The sequence below is a fragment of the Amphiprion ocellaris genome, chromosome 20 (assembly GCF_022539595.1).
Source record: "Amphiprion ocellaris isolate individual 3 ecotype Okinawa chromosome 20, ASM2253959v1, whole genome shotgun sequence".
NCBI lineage: Eukaryota > Metazoa > Chordata > Actinopteri > Pomacentridae > Amphiprion > Amphiprion ocellaris.
The window spans coordinates 8,592,811-8,613,821 of NC_072785.1; the positions used below are offsets into that span (position 1 = coordinate 8,592,811).

At 43.3% G+C, this 21,011-nt stretch overlaps 1 protein-coding gene across 3 annotated transcripts in view; it reads right to left on the minus strand.

The window, feature by feature from the left end:
- The window catches only part of ppp2r3a (protein phosphatase 2, regulatory subunit B'', alpha), a 66,865-nt gene that overhangs the window by 12,416 nt on the left and 33,438 nt on the right, over positions 1-21,011 (minus strand). For all 3 annotated transcript variants that reach the window (XM_055005879.1, XM_055005880.1, XM_055005881.1), the window contains exon 2: positions 13,989-17,587. In XM_055005879.1, coding sequence (XP_054861854.1) covers positions 13,989-16,778 — 2,790 coding nt within the window. In that variant the 5' untranslated portion in view covers positions 16,779-17,587. The remainder of the gene's footprint in view (positions 1-13,988; positions 17,588-21,011) is intronic.

Here is a 21,011-nt window from a genome sequence, read left to right on the forward strand (position 1 = left end):
AACTGATTCATCTGCAAATAATTCATTCATCTATCATGTTATAAAATAATCACAAATCCAAGCCATGGCTACAACGAATCACAATTAACTGTAGTCCAATGGGATATTTTTGCCCCACTCACCTTTTTAAACCTCAAAGTGTTCAGTTTTAATAACAGAAAGAAATAGGAGCAGCAACTCTTAACATTTGGGAGGCTGAAACTAGGAAATGCTTTTCATTTTCACTGGAAAGACTGACTTCCAGATTAACTGATTTGTAAATTAGTAGCAGATTATTTTTCTATTGACTGACTAATAACTTCTGCTCTGATCTGACAACCCCAACTTTTATGTTTGCACTTAATATCAAGACTGATAATCTGATAAGTGCAAAATAAAAACGTATCACAGTCAAATTCTTGAAAGCAAAACTGTAGCACCCAATTTACACACATTGTAACAGCAATTAATAGGGAGTGTAACCAGATTTTGGATTTCCAGTGCAGCATCCATTTGCCAGGAGTCTGCTCTTTCTCCCAGCTTGGCCAGGTCAGGCTAGAACCCAATCCGTGCCAAGCAACATCAAATCTAAAGGCTGAAGATGCACTGAGAGAGGGGGATCCCTTGGGACAGACTGGCTTGACCTATTTTCAAATTGTCCAGCTAAGACATGACACCAAACATCTGCCCTTTAACTGTATACACACACTGTACTTCACATGTAATGAAAAGGAAACTGTCAAATTTCTCAGACTCTGATCATGCAGTAAACACAGATTCCTTTTACTTGTGTTTCAGAGAAGGACAGATGGAGAATCTAGTGCCCTCTAGTGCTATATTGGGCTGCATGAGAAGTAGAAGGTAACTCATAAAACAGAAGGATGCATTTAAGTAAAAATAGATCACTGCTCTTGGATGTTAAAGAAATTGGTTTTCCAGGCTTTGAAAAACTTTTAGAATAAACTAAAGTCAAGCCTGTTACTTTCATGCTGATCTGGTGTTTTATATTATATCTGAATGTTTTCTTGTTATTTTCAATCTTCCAACACTCTACTGTAATTTTAAGATGTGATCCAAGTCTCAGTGTGCATTTCTTCAGTTTTCCTGAATCATTGCCAACATGGCGTGTGGAAAAACAACCAAATAACTGAGGGATCTCTCACATGGGAAGCAGAAAAGTTCCAAAAGCGTACATGGGTGTGAGTGGCTTTCCAGAAAAATAAGTGAGTCACCTTGTGTTTTAGGGTAACTCCTCTCGGCTCCCTGTGCGCCCTACTGAATTCACTGGAACAACTTGACTCTGTAGTGAAGCCAAGGTCACATACCAATCCACACACGGACACGCGCACTCATGCACACATTGTCTCTTTTGTAGCCACCTCTCACCTCCATGTTGCAGAGGGGAAGGCTGTGCGGCCGCTGTATCGCGCCAATCAGCAAATGTGCACCAGATTCTCACCAGGCAGTTGTGCCACAGCGAATCCCTCAACCCTCTTTTCATTCTCTCCTTTCATCTCCACTTCTCACTAAATGTTAGTTCCCACCACTTCCTCCACACAACCTCATCACGATGCACTTGCGATATCGTAAATCTCTGCATAAAGAGATATGTGTGTGTGTGTGTGTGTGTGTGTGTGTGTGTGTGTGTGTGTGTGTGTGTGTGTGTGTGTGTGTGTGTGTGTGTGTGTGTCTGTGCACGCAACTGCGAGTGTGTAAAGGGAGCCAGAACAGATGCCACTGGGCAGCTGTGTGCTCTTTTCCTGTCTGACTGACAGTCAGTGTAACTCTGTCCTCCCTAAGTTACTCTACTCAGTCCTAAAACCTTCCCCTCCCTCGCTGCCTCGCTCCATCTTTTCAAGCATTTCCCATTTAGGTGAAAGACTCCTACAAAATGAATAAAATGACCAGTTTAACAAGCTGTGAAGACTGTGTGACCGGTGTGGGAGCCAACAAGATTCTGAGATGTTCTGCTGCTGTATGTAAGAAAGTAGTCTGCTCAGGTGACATGAAAACAGCCACTAGGACAAACTGTTCCCACTTGGGGGGGGATATATAAGGTCAGCAGCAATGCAGCAACGATAAAACTTGTATTGTAGCAACCTGGAATTTTAGTTTAGTTAATTAGTTCAGATTAGACTCATTTAAAACTTTCTATATGAAGTCCCAATCCGATAGCATTTTCCTACAAAATACGCACTTCAAGCGCAATAAAAACAACATAATTATATGCTTCACAACTGAATAGCTGTGCAAGACATTAAAGGAAAAAAAGCATTTTTGCATCATTAATGTTACGTAGGTGATCACAAACTTTGCTGTAAAGCTCCAGGAGGTCAAAGTCTGAACTATAATATAGAAAAGGCAGAGTGTGCTGTACCTCCAAAAGCTTTGAAAGACGGTAAAAACCTGTATTCTCTCCATGTATAGTAGATTAGCTAGAGACCCTGGTTGCACCACTAGGTGGAGCATTTTACTGTTTAATATTATAGTAAGCCGAGGAGGCAGTCCCTTTGGACAGTTCCATGCTGGCAAGCAGAGAACATTGTGGGAGGTTAACTAGCAATGGGCACAATGACAGAGACTTCTATGACGCTTAATGTTCTCCAGCCAGAGCTGGTCGATGTTCGGAACAGGCCCGAGCTTAGCTTGTGCACTTCCTTTTGGAAACCTGTGTGACAGCGGATGTAAACAAATGATCGGTATATGCATATACGCCTACTATATCTACAGTATTACGCTAATACAGGAGTGCGTGGGACTTTACATATAAATGAATAATCATTAGCCCTTAAACAGTGCTTATTAAGCCTACCAGCACCACAAAAACCTCACTGTGTTTTGCATGGGTAATGGTAGCAATGGGTTTTACATCAACCTGAAGTGACTGGTTTGCCAGTGCTGAAGTAGAAGGGCAACCATAGTTGTAGAGATGGAGATGTGTCCAAGACAAGTATCTGATGCTCCAGACAAAAAGAAACTTCCATTTAGAGGAAGGATTATGGCCAAAAAAAGCAAGGGATCAATGAAGAGGGATACATTGACAGCATTTGTGTGTCACTGCATGAAAGTGGAGACACTGCAGTTTTAAAGCTGCAACAATTACGTTGTTTTTTTTCATGTGAAAACCTCAAAAGCAGTCATCACACAACTCCACAGCTCTGTTAAGCTTGATTGGGCATTTCTGTATCGTTAAGCACCTTTGTTTTAATTTTAACACCCATAGGTATCGATTGTAGCTTCAGTTTTAACCACACTTTTTAAGTACATTTTCAAATTTTAGTCATAATCTACATGTCAACAAAAGGGTCATTCGACAAAGAAAACAGCTTTATAGGGGGTTTAACATGTAAAATAACATCAGATAAGACCTACTTTTAAGTCGCTGCAACGTGAAGCTGCTGTGTATGTGAATATCCATGCAAACTACTTATTACAGAAAGATAATTTAGGAGACGGAATAAGTAGAATGTGGAAGGGAGAGCAGGAGGCCTGATGGAAGTTTAACAGTGGAAAAGAGGCAGAGCAACAGGTGTGCGAGCGGCATGTTATGTCTGTAAGAGTTTTCCTCCACCCACCACTCAGATCTAATCCAACACCGCTGCTACAGAAACAGGTGAGTCAGCAGCCTTCATGGCATTGATCAAATAAATACACGAAGGGAAGCACAGAGGGTCAGCTGTCTGGCAGCAACTGTCGCCTTTGTCCGACTGTTAAAAGCACACATGCTCTCCTCAGGGTTTCAATTAGTGCACATGCATGTGTCTAATTTGTCCCGGTATCCATTCTATGAGTGCATGTGGGTGTGCATGTACGTCTTGATGGATTCACTTAACAGGAACTGCTTCTTCCAGGCTTTCAGAGCAGTGAAATAGTGTGAACATAACAACTTCCTAAACACACACACACCTGCTCCGTGAAACTGGCTGTCTGCTGTGTAAAATTATCTGTGTAAATATAGCCACCGATTTCACGTTTATTTCTGCTTCGGGCACTGGGCAGACTTTGCACACACACATAGATGGATGCAGAGATTATACATGCATGAAAAAAACATCCAGAAAGTTGCTTGGCAACAAAATTAGGCAGATTTTACTGACAAACTGCTGCTCAACGACATTTGATTGTAATTTTCCAGTTTGGATACACTCTGCGATGTAAAGTCATTAATATACGTTTGCATGTATAATGCTCTTTATAAATATACAGCAAAATTTTTCCAATTATTTGCACTTATTTTTTATTCCGTTTTCAGTTTATGTTTAATTTTTCAGATGACGCTAAACCATTACTGCACTGGCAAGTGTGTGTTGTTATGCGTGTCAGCCTTTCATTTTTATGTAATGTTATTTTTAATGCTTGCAGTGAAACCAACTGCCCACTGGGACAAATAAAGTTAAAACTTGAACCTGATATCACATGAAACAGGCGGCCATCACCCCTCCCTGTCCATGTGCTTATACACACACTCACTTTAGACCAGCCCTGCCAAATGCCATCTCCATGGTGATAACCCTTTCCCTGGATTGAGTGGTTAGAGGAATGCTCCCAGGGCTGCCGTGCCAACAGCGGGAAACACAGTTCACATCACCACTCTATTCTTTATTCCCACTTCCTCTCAAGAAGGACTCATTCACATGAGTACACACACACACACACACACACACACACACACACGTACACAAAGTTACCTTGGGAACCTTCCCTCTAAACCTGGAAGAATGAGTTCAAGTGCTGCTTCCGTGATAGATGAAGTGAATCAGTGCCAGCCACGGTCTACCTCACATCCGAATCAGAGGAGGACAACATTGGAGCAGTTAAAACACAGCTGTGCCGAGTGTCCTGTAGTAAGAAATGCTCAAGCAATATAGCAGCTGTCAGTACAGCTGTTGTTGGTGACTCTGAACACAATAAAGTTTGAGAATTTATCTGTTGTTAATTTTTTTTTTCCAGTAAGATGCATTTGTGAGATTTGGGGCTGTGTCCAAAGTTGCCTAACAAATACTATTAAGTGCATTATTTTCTCTAACAATCGTCATGCTTAGCTGTTTTGAGCGTGTATTGATCTCGGTAAACTGATATTTATGTCTTATCCTCTGCAAAGAAAGCAAATAAGTGCATGTTCCAAAATGTAAAACTGTTCCTCTAATATTGTTCTTGAACTGGTGTTTCACTTTGTTTCTTTCTAGCTAATTTCACTCCCTAATTAGATTTGTGAATTAATGCATTTGTACTATGTTTGTAATTTCTCTTTTTCTGATTATGTTGTTATATTCAATTATGTTTTCTCACTCACTGAGTTGCTTATAATAAGGATTTCAAAGTTCAACTTCTGCCTCTAACAATTAAGAAAGTGTCTTGTTTTTAATCATGTAGCTATGAAGAAAAAGATTTATTAACCTTTGTAAGTAACAGTAAAAGCATGAACATTGTAGTTTTTAAATAGTAATATATCAGAGATATATCAGTGTTATGTATGCTGTATGTGAAAGCAGACTAGCCAATGTGAGAAATTTATCTTACAATGTCTTTATAGCAAAAGCTTCTTGTGCTAATTTTAAAAAGTTTGTCATCACATGGTCAGGCAGTACAGCACTGCCTGCAGCACATGTAGCAGAGTATGTATGACAACTGAGCAGACAGTGGTGCGGAGTCGAGCGGTGTGGTCATGGTAAGTTGCTTACTAGTTTGAGAAATACATTGCTGCAAAGTTAATAAATAAAGACCTCTATTTGACAATATACATATACAATTGACATATATTTCAATATGTTACATGGCAAATATTTTTCTTTACTTCCTAAAAATCTGTATCAGCATCGGCTCCAAAAAGTAGAACTCAGTTTCAATTAGAATCTCACCAATATTGGTAAAAGAACACCCATAAATCTTTTTGCTGCACTTTTACAAGTTCCTCTGAATATTTGCCAGCATACACACCGATACTGCTATACTGTATCTGTGACTGTCAAATCTCACTTGATGGCATTAGCCTCTGTCCCATATATAGTCAACAGTACGTCATACCAGATGTAATGAATTGCATCACACAGTAATGAAAACGTTAAACCAAAATTTTAAGGCTGCCTCGGTAATTAACGTCGGAATGTCTCAGAGAAGACTTACAAAAATTATTTGTCACCTTACTGGTTATTTCTGGGAGGGTTACCCGGCTACATCACCAGAAAAACAGCCCACTGAAATCCTCTCCCTCGCGTGGACCAGCAGCCTGTCAACAACTAATGTTTAATAACAAACTCCGAGCCTTCATTGGTATTTTATATTTATACATGCGGCTATCGGGGGTAGATTTGCGTCGCCTTTCCCATGGCTATCTTAGGATTTAGAGTAAGTGAGCTAATCCTACATCAGCAGCAGTGTTGGGCCTGAGCCTGGAGCTGCAGCGAGAGAGCCGTCACTAGAGTGCAGTAAGAGACTTCAAACAGCCAATAGCAGAGCAGATCAGCTCCTGTTTCCTGTTTTGTTTCAAGCAGAAGAGTAAAGATAGACAGGCATGTTGGCAGGGAGAATGTCAGCATTAAAAAGTGGCCACTGCACAAGGCATCTTTGTGAAAGACACTCACATAGCAATGAAGCATGTGCACAACAAAAAGTCTGTGGAAGTGACATAATCCTCCCCTGTAGATCATTTAAAAAGCACCAAAAAGTCAATGGTGAAAAGTAACATTTTAGAAATAAAACTCTATTCTTTCAACACAAAACAGCCTCTAAAACTGTGGATTTAACTAAAACGACAACAGCTGAATGAAGGTTTTATTACATTTTTGAGTGTATGTTTTTTTAATGTTATATATTTTTAATTACTAGCAATATTTCCTCAAGTATATTCTTTTAATTAGACCTGCTTTAGCGTATTAATTGCTAGATATGTTGGTCCTGACATTTTTGAGTCTATTTGTTGCATCTGCTTTGAAATATTTTTGATCAGTTGAAGCTGTTTTATCCAATTTGAAATTTAAGAATGTGTATCTGGATCATTGTGGATATTTTTCCTTAATGAATTTACGATTTTGACATTTATTTTATGGCTTGTGCATTTATAGATGCACAAGTGGGTTGTTTGCCATCTTATGCTGGACATTTTTCTTTCGACAATACTTCTTTCAGACTCAGGATATTTCACCACACAGTCATTTCATTCTAATGTCACAATCATGCCAGATTGTGTCATTGCATCAAGCCAAACATCCATCCATCCATCCATTATCTACACACCGCTTAATCCTCACTAGGGTCGCGGGGGGGGGGCTGGAGCCTATCCCAGCTGACTCAGGTGAAGGCAGGGGACACCCTAGACAGGTCACCAGTCTGTCGCAGGGCCACATACAAAGACAAACAAGCACCCACACATTCACACCTACGGGCAATTTAGAATAATCAATTAACCTCAGCATATTTTTGGACTGTGGGAGGAAGCCGGAGTTCAAGCCAAACAGTTTTTGGGAAATTAAACATACACTGATCGAAACCTTGCTAGTTCACAGATCACCCTGTAGATGGTGCTATTGATTCTCTTCATTCTAAACAACAGAAATGAGGTTAGTCTGCCATCAAACACAATTGGGACTGAGAGTCGCTAGGGGGTAGCAGCTGTCTGCTTCCATCCATCACAGAAACCTTACAGGTGAACGTGCACCTGACAGAGAAATCTGGTTTCTGCTGCCCTCTCAGCTTCAGCTCCTTCATCTTATCCTGTTCATGACTACAATGAATGAAATGACAATGACTGACAGAGTGAGACATTAGTATGATGAAAACTATAAGCTTATATATCACCAAATACAGAACTACAGATCCACATATCAGTTTTGCCACCAGCAATGCAGGAAAGCTCAGTAAAACTATGAATCTCCATATTGTATTCCAATCAATCTAAATTCCTTTTTTGCATCCTAATTTAGGAAATATATTTTCACAGAATATATCCTGACGTGTTTGTTTCGACTGACCGATGAGCGTCTTAGCGCTGTTTTCTGGAGAAAACTCCCGGCTCACTTTGGGAGGAGCCGGGTGAAGTTCAAAGCTGGAGCAACGAGGGTGGGGATAAATAAGCAGACTGGAAGGACATGGGTGGGGGGTGGGTGACACCCAAGCTTCTACTGAGTCCTGATGTTCTGGAACATTGGCTTTCACACGGAAACAGACACACATGCGTGCACAAACACAGGCAAGTACACACAGCCAGTCACACCCACAACAACGCTATTCTGAAATAAACCTAAAAACATGCAGCTTCCATTCGATCCCCCCTGGTGCCACGAGTCTGCGAGGGAGTCCCCATCAGCCAATCACATTGCACAACCGGTATTCTGTAATAGGGGGAGTCCCACCACCTACCTATTGCATATAAACATGTTGTGGTGGTTTCCATGGAGACCCACAGGGAGGCCCGAAGAGTTGCGCAGCAGTGCCTCCCACTATGCTGAGAACTTTTCAAGTGAAAAAAGTCAGTTTGCATGTGTGTACGAGCATCTGTGTTAATGTGCACACACTCCAACTGAGGACGTCACACTGGGAACAGCAGCTGGGTGATTTCCAAGCTCGCACTGGGAGTGGTGATTATGATGTCACTTGCTTAAAAGTGCTGTGCAAATATCGCACAGCCAAATGTGTAAATGTAATGAATTTCAACAGTTCTAAGTCTGAAAGTGATTGTTTCTGTGTGTGTGTGTGTGTGTGTGTGTGTGTGTCAAAGGGTCTGGCGGTGAATGTTCCATTGTGCAAGTTAACCTTGAATTGTATTGGAAACCTGCTCTCACACACACACACACACACACACACACACATACACAAATCAAGGCCCTCGTCTTTTATTGCATTGTATGTGTGTGCGAGTGTGTATAAATGAACGCATTCATCTGTGTGCGATGTGCACCTTGGTTGAAGCGGGCGTCTTTCTGCGCTTGGCCGAGTTTCCTGCTGTGACCTTATTTCCTGTGGAAGCAGCGGAGGAATGATGTCATCCTCTGCCGACCCAGAGTCAACAACTGTACGCCGCAGGGCCCCCGACTCTACGACCGCCTCCCTTCCCCAGCACCGCGAGCCTCTTTCTCATCTCCTTTTCTTCGCCTGTCCCTCTTCTTTTCTGATTCCCTTTGAATTCCTCTGCTAAGCCCAATACTCGAGCAACAAAAAAACTTCTCCCCCCTGCTGTCATACACAGACGTTCATTCATCTGGCTTCCCTGTCTTCTTGTTACTTCCTTTTTATCTTTGTGCTTCTCTTTATTACTCCTTGTATCCTCTTTCTAGTCTCCTGGAGCCAAAAACTTGCAGATTTCTGTCAGGTTTACAAGGCATTTTATCTGTTCTCAGATTTATAATTTATTAGAGCCAGAAAACAGAACTTTGCAACTTTTCCTCCTCTGTGATGTGCCATTTTTGGCAGAAAACCTAACTAATTCGAAGTTTAAAGTTGTGATATTTCATCAAAATCACAATTCTATATGTCTAATTCAAAAATTTAACAAAACAGATCATTTACGTTAACCAAATTCTGCCAAAAACAAACAATTCTGCACTCTGCACAAGCAAGAAGTCATTAGTGGCTTAACTGTAGCAAACAGTTTCATGATAAAAATTCTGGGCTTTTCTTTTGGCTGAACTGCAGGCTGTGTTGACATAGAGCAGAGAGGAGACAAGTATAGACACAAATTAAAAATGTAAATAGTAAATTATCTATATTGTGTAGACCCACTTATTTTTTCAGTATCTGTAACACCTGAGAGCACTTGGAAAATGCTGTTATGAGCCGATTCCAGATTTTTTTCAAATTCTGCAAAATAAATCATCAAGAAATTTTCCTTTTTAATGAATTATGTCATTATAGGTGTCATGCACAAAACACAATTTTGAGTCCTCTCTGCTTCTAGTCAAGGTTGTGCTGCTTTCACAAAGGAGCAGGACTTCATATTGCAGTGAAAAATGAGCCTACAGGGAGCTAGGATGTGACGAGGGCAAAAAAACACCCAGAAACTGCTTTGAGTTCAGAGGGTTAAAGCTCAACAGTTCACTTTCCTCTGCTGGCTGCTGGATGTGGTCAGGAAAAGCCAGAGAGCGGAACAATCATCTGGCTCTCTACAATAAGCTGAAATTGGCTGAATTGCCCTTGAGTGGCATGTAAATCCCTGATGCTGTGAGATATTGCACTGGTCTTTCAGATGTGAATATGCTGACCTGTGTGACAATGACACACTTACGTCCACAAACTAATGGTATTTATACTGGCTGTCCTTTGTATCTATTATCTAACCAGACACAGCTGCATATACAGACTTCCTGTTCAGCATTTTTTCTTGGTTGACTGCAATATGTTTGTCACAAGTTCTTGGAGGTGGTAATAGCACATACAACTTTTGATTCCGCTCAACAGGACCTGTGAAAAGAGCCATGTGTTGTGCAGTCTTAACAACAGACAGCATGATTAAGCTTTTTGGCCAAAAAAAATCAATGTAATCGCACAATTTCTGTCACATTGCAGCTACAGATAAAAATGATTTCGACTGATCTTTGAGTTTGGCACTGAAAGTGTTTCAAGTTTTGACTCAAAAACTTTTCTAATTATGCTCCAGACACAAGGCTATCAAGTCTTTTCAGCTACATTCAAGGGAGAAATCTAGCAGCTCTTCTGAAACAAGCATTAAAGGACCGTCGGGTAGGATTAGAGAGTAGCTACCGTCACAATGAAATTGTGGGGTTTTTTGTATACTCACGACAAATTATTGTTTTCGATAGTTTCGAATGAGCCCTTCATATCTACACAAGGAGCAGAGTGGTGTTCTTACATTAAAGCAGTGTCCACCATTAGTTCCTCTACACACTTGGAAACGAAGGGATAAAAGAGGAGTATTCAGTTAGTTGTAATCTCCAACCTCACTGCTAGATGCCACTAAATCCTCCACACTGATCCTATAACTGACCATTGCTATTCTAGCCCAGCAACACACCCTTAGCAGTTGGCAAAAACACCCAAATCAGCAGCGGGTTAATTAAGCCATCAGAATGGCAGCTCTGGACACAGCCAGGAGGCTACGTGAGTCTGTAAATCATGTCACCATTGGCTGTACTGAAACAACCCCACTGAAAAGAAAAACATACAGGTCACATTTAGGCCCAGGGAAACGTACTCTCAAATATCTCCTCTTATGTTTCCCAGAAGCAGAGCGAGTAAGAGAAAGAGGCCATCGACTTGACGTGCCACAACAAACTTAGTCAACTTCACGCTCAGCATCACTGCTACCACGTCTCCCCGCTCTGAGTTTGACTGTTGTGGTTTCGTCTCTGATTTATATCAGCTCGCTTCCCTGTCACCATGGAGATTAATGGGTATCTTCTGACAGGTGCAGAAAGCCCTGTATTAGCCTGTCAGCAGCAGAATCAACAATAAACACGTGTAAAGCAGACATGAGGATGCTATTGCTTGAGGCCAGTGTCATCCCAAAGGGATTAGCAGAACTTCCCATCAAAGCCGCGGCAGCGCCAAGCGAAACGCCGCTACAAATGCCCAAGGTGGAGGGCGGATGTAGTTCATTGTGTGAGTGCAAGAGCATTTGCTCACTTTTGCATGAGAGGGCCGGCCTTGTTTACAGTTTGATTGGCAGTTTAATGTGTAACTGAGGAAGGGGGGGGTGCGGGATTGGCGCTGAGGAATATTAGCATAATTCCCAGAGTGCCAAAATCGGTACTGGATGTCAGGGAGCTATTCCCAAACTCAGCTGTGACCTACAGTAGCAGTGGGTCAACTTACCCACGGGCCAACAAACAGACACACACATGCTTGGCCAGACACACATACGTTCCTAAACTGGGACTCCTACAAATTTATCTGCATGCATGCGTACATGCATGAGCACATATGTGAATGCACGCATAGATGAGCACCTGGGCGTATGAGACAGCTTGGATGCACATAAAAACATCCTCATACACATATGCAGGTCCATTTACACTGTGGCGACAGTGAGTCTGTTAGCGGGATGCCATAGTACAGAGGGGTGGACAGATTTAGGTCTCCCTCACACTTAGCTTTGCCAGGGGGTGGAGGGGGTTGTAGGGTAATGATACCATTAACACTTGGTGTGCCAACAGCCCTCCACTCCCTCCCCCCTCCCTCTGTGCTCCAATCAGCACCTCTCATTGGGTTTCTCTGCCCTCCACACAGCAACAACTGTTATTCACCTCTCCCAAAATAACACAGCAGCCAATCACAGGGCAGGGGGAGAAGTGGCCGTCAACACAGACCTACTACTTGACCGCAGGTGAAAGAAGGACACTGACAGGAAAAACAAAAGTGCACCCAAGAGCAGGGGAAAAAACAGAGATAAACAATGATGGATGACGAAAGGCAGCAGATTGGAAGAAATGTAGGGTCAAAGAGGCAGAGAAGCACAAAAAGATAAGATGAAAGAGGGATGGATGGGCAGACAGGACGGAGGAGGAATGAGATTGTGTAATGATGTGTTCGGGTGCTGGCTGTTCTGTTCCAACTGTGGCAGCTACCATGGTAACCTCATAAATAGGTGCCCTACATATCAGCAGGGCATAAGGTTACACAGCTCAGTAAATAAACACACACAAACAGCAGCGGGAGAGTGGATAGACAGAGGGAGAGCAGCAGAGAAGCAAATTAGGAAAAAATCTAATGGAGAGCGGTGAGGATCGGGAGAAACTCATGATTTGATATGCTGTGTTGCTGCTAATGGGTGTTTGTCTGTTGTGCATAATTACCTAAATCCACAGTGTGCTGTTGAACACCCACATCAGGCTGAGGTAACCCCCTTCCTTCTGAGATTATTCACTGTAGTGTCAGCACCTTACGCACACACACACACACACACACACACACACACACACACACACACACACACACACAAAAACACACGCTCCAGTTCCCTCTCTCTATCCCTTCTGTAGCACAACCCTAAATTACCGTTAAATATTCCCCTGTGAGGGAAGCAAAGCCAACACACACAAACACGCCTGCACACACACACATACACTAACAGAACAAAATACAATTTAGGAACCAGGAAAAGTCAACAAAGAGCCACATGAGCCGTTCTGTTCCATGATTCAGAGCTTCGGCCTTTGTTATTCCTGCACAGATAGAGAAACTGTATCAGCGTGTCCATCGCAGTTAATTAACGCTAAATATTGCATCACATTGATTACAGCAGTATCCCCGTTTGAGTCACAGCAATAAAATCTTCCTCTGGACATTTAATTTAGCATTTACAGAAAGCAACAGAGGCTGGGACTGAATAACCTCAGATCACAATTTGAAACAACACAATCAGCATTTCAAAAAGGTGGCAGACTGATGTTATGCCAAGGCAACTGTTATGTCAACAGCCCTGCAAATACATATGGTCATCCTTGTGTGACAGTCATGCTTTTAATGGTAACTCATGTGGAAATGCTACATCGCATTTTTTAAATCTATTACATTGTGAATACTGACCCGATCTTGGCTTTGCATCACAAATCATATGTCATAAAAATCGTACATTCATTACATATGGTTTCAAACTATCTGCTTTCAGTCTAATTCTGTCAATAAGCCTGTATGTCAGTCACCTAGTCAGTCACAAACTGCCTGTCTCAGACTGATTCAAATTATCACTTAACTCAACTTTGCTATGTACAGCTACACTGAACAAGAATTAACTCCAAGCTGAACAGCATGCAGATATCCTTCAAAATCAAGAATTAGTGAAAAAGGCAAGTGTCCCCACAGCTTGACAGCTTTGTAGGGTACTGTACTCCACATACCTGCTGTGATGCTGTCTGCCTTCAAGCACTGAACTAATGTTTCAGACTGAGAAAGCTGGACTCAACAATGACGTTACATGACTTAAGTTGTTGAAATATCTAAACCTCTATTTCCTGCAGCTTCAAATGTAACATGCACCTGCAATTTTCAGCAGACTTCTGTCTGTGTCTCTGGTTGTTGATTAGATTGTGCATTTATGACTGTGATTGTGTCCCACTTACTCTGATCACCTCTGGAGTCTGCTGGATGAGGACGGTTGATCCAGAATCTCTCACTGCAGCAGGTTCAGCAGCAGCAACGGCAGCATCTCTTATGGCTACAGCAGCTGGAGGTTCAGCTGCGACCATAGGTGTGGGTTCCTCTACATGTGTGGAGGAATGCAAGCCTACTGGTGCAGATGGTTCAGGAGCAGGGATGGATTCTGCATCAACTTCAACTGTGGAGGCTTCTGTGATTTTATCTGTAGACTCAGCTATAGGCCCTGGAGAAGGTGTAGGGAAAAGTTTGGGGGCAGCATCACGTGTTGGTTTAGGTGCAGGCTCAGGCTCAGGCTCAGGCGCAGCAATTAACTCAGTTTCTGATACTGCAGGGATGGGTGTCAGTGAAGGTGAAACTGCAGGTTTATTTGCCAGGGTGTGTTTTGCCGGTAAAGCTGGGACTACACTGGTGTGCACCGATGGAGCAGTGGGAGCAGCTGGAGGGTTTGTGATCTCCACCGGGGTATCAGTCCTGCCGGTGGTGGCCAGCGTATCCTGCAAGAGCCTCATCACCTCCCGCTCCTTTCCGCATTTCCTCTCAGCGCTCCCTGTGCTCCCTGCACCAGAGTCCACCAGCTCTTGGGCAAAACTCTCAATACTCTCGAGGATTCTTAGCAACAGTGCCCCATCCTCCTCCTCTCCCACCACAGCTTCATTGCTCTCTACTTGGGGAGGAGCAAGACTCTGGGGAGTTTTGGAGCTAAGACCGTTCATGGTTAGGTGGCTAGCTTGCTTCTGGACTTGGAACTGTGGCATTTTGGGCTGAGCAAAGGAGTCATTGGTGATGATTCCCTGGCCTCCATCTCTCTTCCTGGTCTTGGCAGGAAGTGGAGGCTCTATGTTTCTGGGGTGGCTCATACTCTGCGACAGATTTTCCAAGTCCATCAGCAGCTTGTCAATGTCGTCATTCCTGTGTGATGCAGTTTTTGGTGCTGAGGATGTTAATGAGGGAGATGAAGGCCAAGCAGGGCTGTAGCCAGAACTGGCTGGCAAACTATTTGAAGAGTTATGGAGTGTGTGTGGTTGTGAAGGGAGCAGGTGTTGCCCCAGCATAATCCCATTTTTGTTCTGGGTAGTGTTAACGCCTCTAGTTGGAGCATGCGTCTCCTGTGTAATTTGTTCTGGTGTCTTTTCCACATCTGCCTCCTCCTCCTCAATATAAAGAGGCTCCATGGGGGATGCTGGAGGAGTGTGTGCATATGGGGGTGTCGGGGACATACGAAGAGGGGATGGGGAGTGTGTTGGAGAGGAGCTAGATGAAGAACATGAGATAGTTGGTGGAGAGAGAGTGTGTTGTGTGATAGAAGAAATAGAAGAAGGATGTTGTAGTCCATTGGTGAGTGGAGTGGCTCTAGACTGGACTGAGTTCTGGACCGGTTTGGTATGAATAGATTCTGATTTAAAGGGCGAGGAAGAAGAGGAGACAGAAGGAGGAGTAGAAGATGCAGAGTGTGGAACAGTCTTTGGAATTGGAGGCGACTGCACCACATCTTCATACCGGGGAGGTTGCTCGTTGCCAAATATTGGAGAGAAAGGTCCTTGTTGGATGGAGTGAAGAGTGTTTACCAGCTCAGCCAGGTCACTGTGCCCACTTCCAGGTGCACCCTGACTGCCCTGCCCACTGCCTCCCAAACCTCCAATCCCCTCTAGCTCCAGAGGCAATCTCTTCAGATAGGAGCTGAGTCTGGTCATCACCGCCCGATATACACTGTCCGGACTTGCTGATCCATCCTCCGGGCCTCCACCAGCTTTGCGTCTGATGCACTGCTTGATGATGTCAGTGCATTTCTTTAGGTCTTCAGAACATTTAAGCAGGATGTCAAGGCAGGCACGGATGTCCTCTCCACCTGCTCCACCACTGGCAGCCTCTGCTCTGGTCTTCTCCAGCAGACGAGCAATTAGATTCTCCTCTCCCAGGGTGTTGCGGTACAGGGAGGCCACTGTGTTTAGACTTTGGTCCAATGACGCAATACTTGAGAGGCTGTTTGTTGAACCACCACCCACTTTGGTGATGGATGACAAGGTGCTTGTGCTCGCCTTTAGCTTTGTCTCCTCCAGCCCTGCTCCTTTGCCTAGCACAAACGGTGGAAGGTTCTCATCATTAGAAGTACCCATGCCATTTGTCATGCCATTAGTTGTTGTGTTTGTGGTAAGGTTGGAGCTGAAGTGGCCATAGATGATCTCCAGATCAGTGGAGCGACGGCTAAAAGAGTCAGGACGGACCTTGCGACCTTTCCGAAAGGTGACATGGCTGGAGGAGGAGAGTCGCAGCTTGTCAAAAGAAAACTCTTTGAGCTTCCCACTGGCCAGGTTGATGGCCTCTTCAGTAATGTCCTTCAGGCTGCCAGTGGAGCTCAAGTTCCCAGTTGATCCGACTGCACTGGGAGTCTTTTTACCACGCCACGTGGGGCTGTCCTCCCCTAAAGACAAATTGCCACTGCTGCCTGCTCTCTCCAAACCACCATTATGGGTAGTATCCATGGTAACACAAAGTTTAGCATGGTTAGAATTTTGCTGAGAGATCATGTTGCGGGAGTGGATGGGTGAGCCGTTGAGGTCATTGTATGCAGGGTCAGGTGCAACCACCAGCTCGGAGCAAGTGCCACGATGTGCAACGGTACAGTCTAAGCCCTGGGACAGCGCCCCACATGGCCCCGAGCAGTAGTGCACAGCATGGGAGTGAGTGCGCCGGTCCACTACCACACTGTTGTAGCAGCTCACACTGCTCACAACTACACGATAGGCTGCTGCCATGGTCAACAATATCCCTCAGAGCATAGGAAGTTCAAAATAATATCAAAGTGTGAAACAACTTCAAAAGAACTTCAAGAAAAAAATCCTGCAGGATGAAAGTATTTTGCTGAAACTCCTTCAGTTAAGACAAAAAGAAGAAAAATGATGTCCAAATACTGTATCATCTTGAAAAAAACATGTCTTTCAAATGCATGGTGACATTTTTTCACAGACACAAAGCAGAAACAAGAAAAAAAATTGGCAATCAAAACCTGAAAAATACATAAAACAAAGTATTCCAAAGTCGATATCCTTTCATACTTTCAAAGCTCAATTCTCTTGCAGAGGCAAAAAAAATCCTTGTCTGAGATCTCTGGGCCTCTTAATAACAGCTGTAAGGTTCCTCCTCTCTCCACAGGCACCTTTGTCCGTTTCCTCTCCAGCAGCAGCTCATTAGCCACTAATGATAGCCATGGAGAACGGTGACAACGGAAGATCCAGCTGGGGTATCACCCATCCCTCCACAGAAGCAGCCCCAGGGACTTGAATCGAGGCCAGTGAGACCTTAACATTGCCCTAGCCTTGGCTCATCCCCTGGGTAATGAGATGTAGGAAGAAGCCTTCTTTTCCTAGCAGAGTGGAGCACCACTCACTGACTCCAACACAGCTGCAGAATAGCAGGGGACCGACCACAGATGGCCAACTGCCTCTTGCTCTCCAAGAGCGTGTGTCAGGACGTCTCTCGCTCTCGTAGTCTCCCTCAGCCCTTCCGTCTCCCACAGTCAGCCATGTGTCACAGGGAGGTTGTGTTTCTGACAGGGGTACACCACCTGCGAGTCAGCAAAGCGGGGAGGGCAGAGAAGAGGGTGAGAAAGTGGGAAAGAGAATACAGAGAAAGAGAAAGTAAATCATTAGGACTGTACTTGGCTTTCTGCAACATCAACCTCAAGCATATACACAAAGACAAATCCAGATCAAAAGGAGGGAAGGAAAGGAGAGACAAAATGGTTAAACAGGCAGAACAGCAAAAAAGACATGACTCCCTGTTTCGTCACAGCAGAGCTTCAAAGAAATTTCTTTAATCCTGCTGAGAAATCACGACTCAGTTAAACAGAGACAGGTGTGATAGGGGGAGAAAATATCTGTTTCACTCATGGTTCCATACCTGTTCTATTGCCTATTCTTGAGCATAAATTCTCTATTATATTTGGCATAATTTCTCACAGCTATTGAGTTTTATTTTATTCAGCCTCAGAAAACACAAAAAGACAGTTTTAGAAGAGCAGAAATGCAAAAAGTAGTTAAGACAAAGTTACTGTGCAACTTTAAGGAAAGTACTGTTCAAAAGCTGCTCAGATTCTTATCTACCAAGCAACACCATCTGGGAGATGGATGTTAAATCGTTTGGCAGCATACGACAACAACCCCAACATACAGCCAAAGTCACAGAGAACTTCCAGGGACAAGAAGATCAAGGAGTCCTGCAACAGATGGTCTGGCCCCCACAGAGTCCTGAACTCAGCATCACAGAGTCAGTCTGGGATTAAATGAAGCGACAGAAAACACAGAGACAGCCTTAATCCATGAAAGAGCTGCGACTTTTCTGCAAGATGAAGCACTTTGAAAAACACTATCCAAGTATGCTGAATGTTGTTTTAAAGGCAAAAGATCAGCAATAGCAAATATTGATTTGATTTGCATACTTACTAAAAACCTTTGCATGCTGCTGTACATACACTAAATGTTTTGCCAACTACAGCAGTTGTTCCAAACTCTGTGTATTGTGCAACACACAGCTCAATTGAACTTTACCGCAAGCCAAAATAAACATGAACACTCCTCTTGAGGCTGCATAATCTAACTTTCATGCCCCCAAGTTGCATTTTTTACAGTTGAAAGTGGAACATGTTTCAGAATGTAGGCATATGCATTTAGATCTTTTATAAGGAAAATGCAAAAACTTTCTCTGCATTATTATATCTATTGTAAATGTTGCTCACTGTTGCTTGCTGTACAGTAAAAGAAGTCGGGCGACATGTTAATACCAGTCTTATGCCACATACCAGGAACTAACAGACCCTGACGAGAGGGTAAACAGACTGTGCAGTAAACCTGTAAGCAAGACTGATCAGTAAAACGATTTAAATGCCGTGTTAAAGAGTGAAAAGAATTCAATATGTGAGGGCCCACTTCTTTCAGTCTTTTTTCCCATGTTGCTTCTTTTCCCCCTTCTTATCAATTAGTTTTAGATGTATTTATGTCTTATTTTCTGCTGTCAAATGCAATGCAATTTCTGTTTCTCCCTGTGTTTCCTCCCACTCCAGAAGCACAACAAATTCCTCAGAGCTATGCCCTCCTACACATGTACGCCCATATGTGCTGCATATATCACATGCATACATTAACGGTGATGGACTGGGGAGATAGCAATAAGACAGTCACAACCCAGCATATGCAATACAACCTCAAACTTGATCCTACAATAAAGACACACTGTGCGGTCATTAAGTCTGCTATGCTATGTGAAAAAATCCAAATGTGCAAACAACAAAGAAAATGCAAAAATCTAAAAAGGAATTCAAATAATTAAATTTTTTTTTCTTTTTTAAACACTTTGGATATCCCTGCCAGCACTCAAATGCAGACACAGCTAATAGTTTATTTAAGTTCACAGCTGCATACCTGTGGGCTGCAGGATATTCAGACTGACCGCAGGAACAAAGAACAACGGTGAAAGGTTATTACAACTCAGACAGAGCGCAGATATATGATCTGTAGTGGGTCCTCGCGGAAACTATGGAGATGGAGTTTCCTCCGTAAAGTGTAAAGTAAAAAGAGCAACTGGGATGAGAAGAGGGGGAGGAATGATTGGTGGGAGAGTGACTGGTAAAGGTGGGGATGGGGGGGTTGGGGATTTGGCACCTGGAAAAACAATAATTAAGAAGCTTTATGGAAAAAAACAGACGGTCCCCTCATCTCGCTTTCTCTCTCCTTTCTTTCCACACAAACACATGCAACAGCTGGATGCTGCTGAATCAGTCTCTTGAGCAGGAAATTGCACTTCCTTGGCAAGCTGCACTTGAAATGTGGACAGACGGTTGGAAATAGACTGTTATAGGATGGTACGCACACGCACGCATCCACACAAACAGGTCCGCTCACACACTTAAACCTCCTCGCTGTGCACGAGCTAAATATGTGTGTGTATATCTCAGTTAAACGACAGCTTCCCAAAGTGATACCGAGCATGTAAACAAACTCCGCTGCTGTTTGTAATGCCGAACAGCCTCCACACACCCACGTGCACACACCCACCCGTGAACGTCCACACATGCCTCACTGACACATATTGCAGAAAAAAAGATGATTCACTAGTGAACACATTCTGTGGTGTGTTTTCAAACCCTGCCCTGACTTGGTGGAAGGTAAGTGTGTTTTTTCTTTTCTTTCCTCTGGACATATTTTATGGGCGAGTTAGCTGAGAATGCAGGGAGTCATCAGCTTTCAGTTTAATGTCAACAGAACAGAGCTTAAAATCAATGTTTGGGGATGAGAAATGGACTTTTTTTTTTTTTTTTTTTTTTTATAAAGTAAACCTAGTAGCTTCTTGTGCAGGTATTTTCCGGACTAAAAATTTAATTTGACACAGATTTCTTACAGATTTAAAGTTATTGTTGTCCAAGCTCAGAGTGAAGATAACCTCCTAGGTTTTGTATGCGTCGTAACAAGAGCACCGTAATGCAATTTGAAGAGGAATTCTTGTCCTTTATCCTTTACTTCCTCCATTTTCTCTACCTTATCAGAGGTTTAATTGCAGAACAAGTGGAAAGTAGTGAACCAGGGTCCTTGTGAGTCTGTGAGAAAGCTAGAGGTTATATGCCTTCTTGTTCCACTTCTCTCCTCGAATTTCTCTGCCTCTCCTTGTCTCCCGTCCTTCTTTCTCTTCCATCTAAAAAAAAAAAGTCCAGTTCCTTCAGCCTGACCTTCACCAGGAAGCACTAAATCACCGGAGGCCACTTCTGTCGCACCCTCCCATCCAGCCACTTAAAAGTATGTCTGTGCATGTGTGTGTGCACAGAAAGAAGTGCAGCTACAGTAATGCATGCATGCTGTTTGCGGTGCATGTCTGTCACAGCAGAGGGGCCAGTGGGGCCTCCCAAGGGGAAGTGGGTCTTTGTGAATAAGAAGGCCCAAATAAGACCCTCAAGCATACCCCCGGGGAGCGAGAACAAGCCTATACTCACCCACTCATTG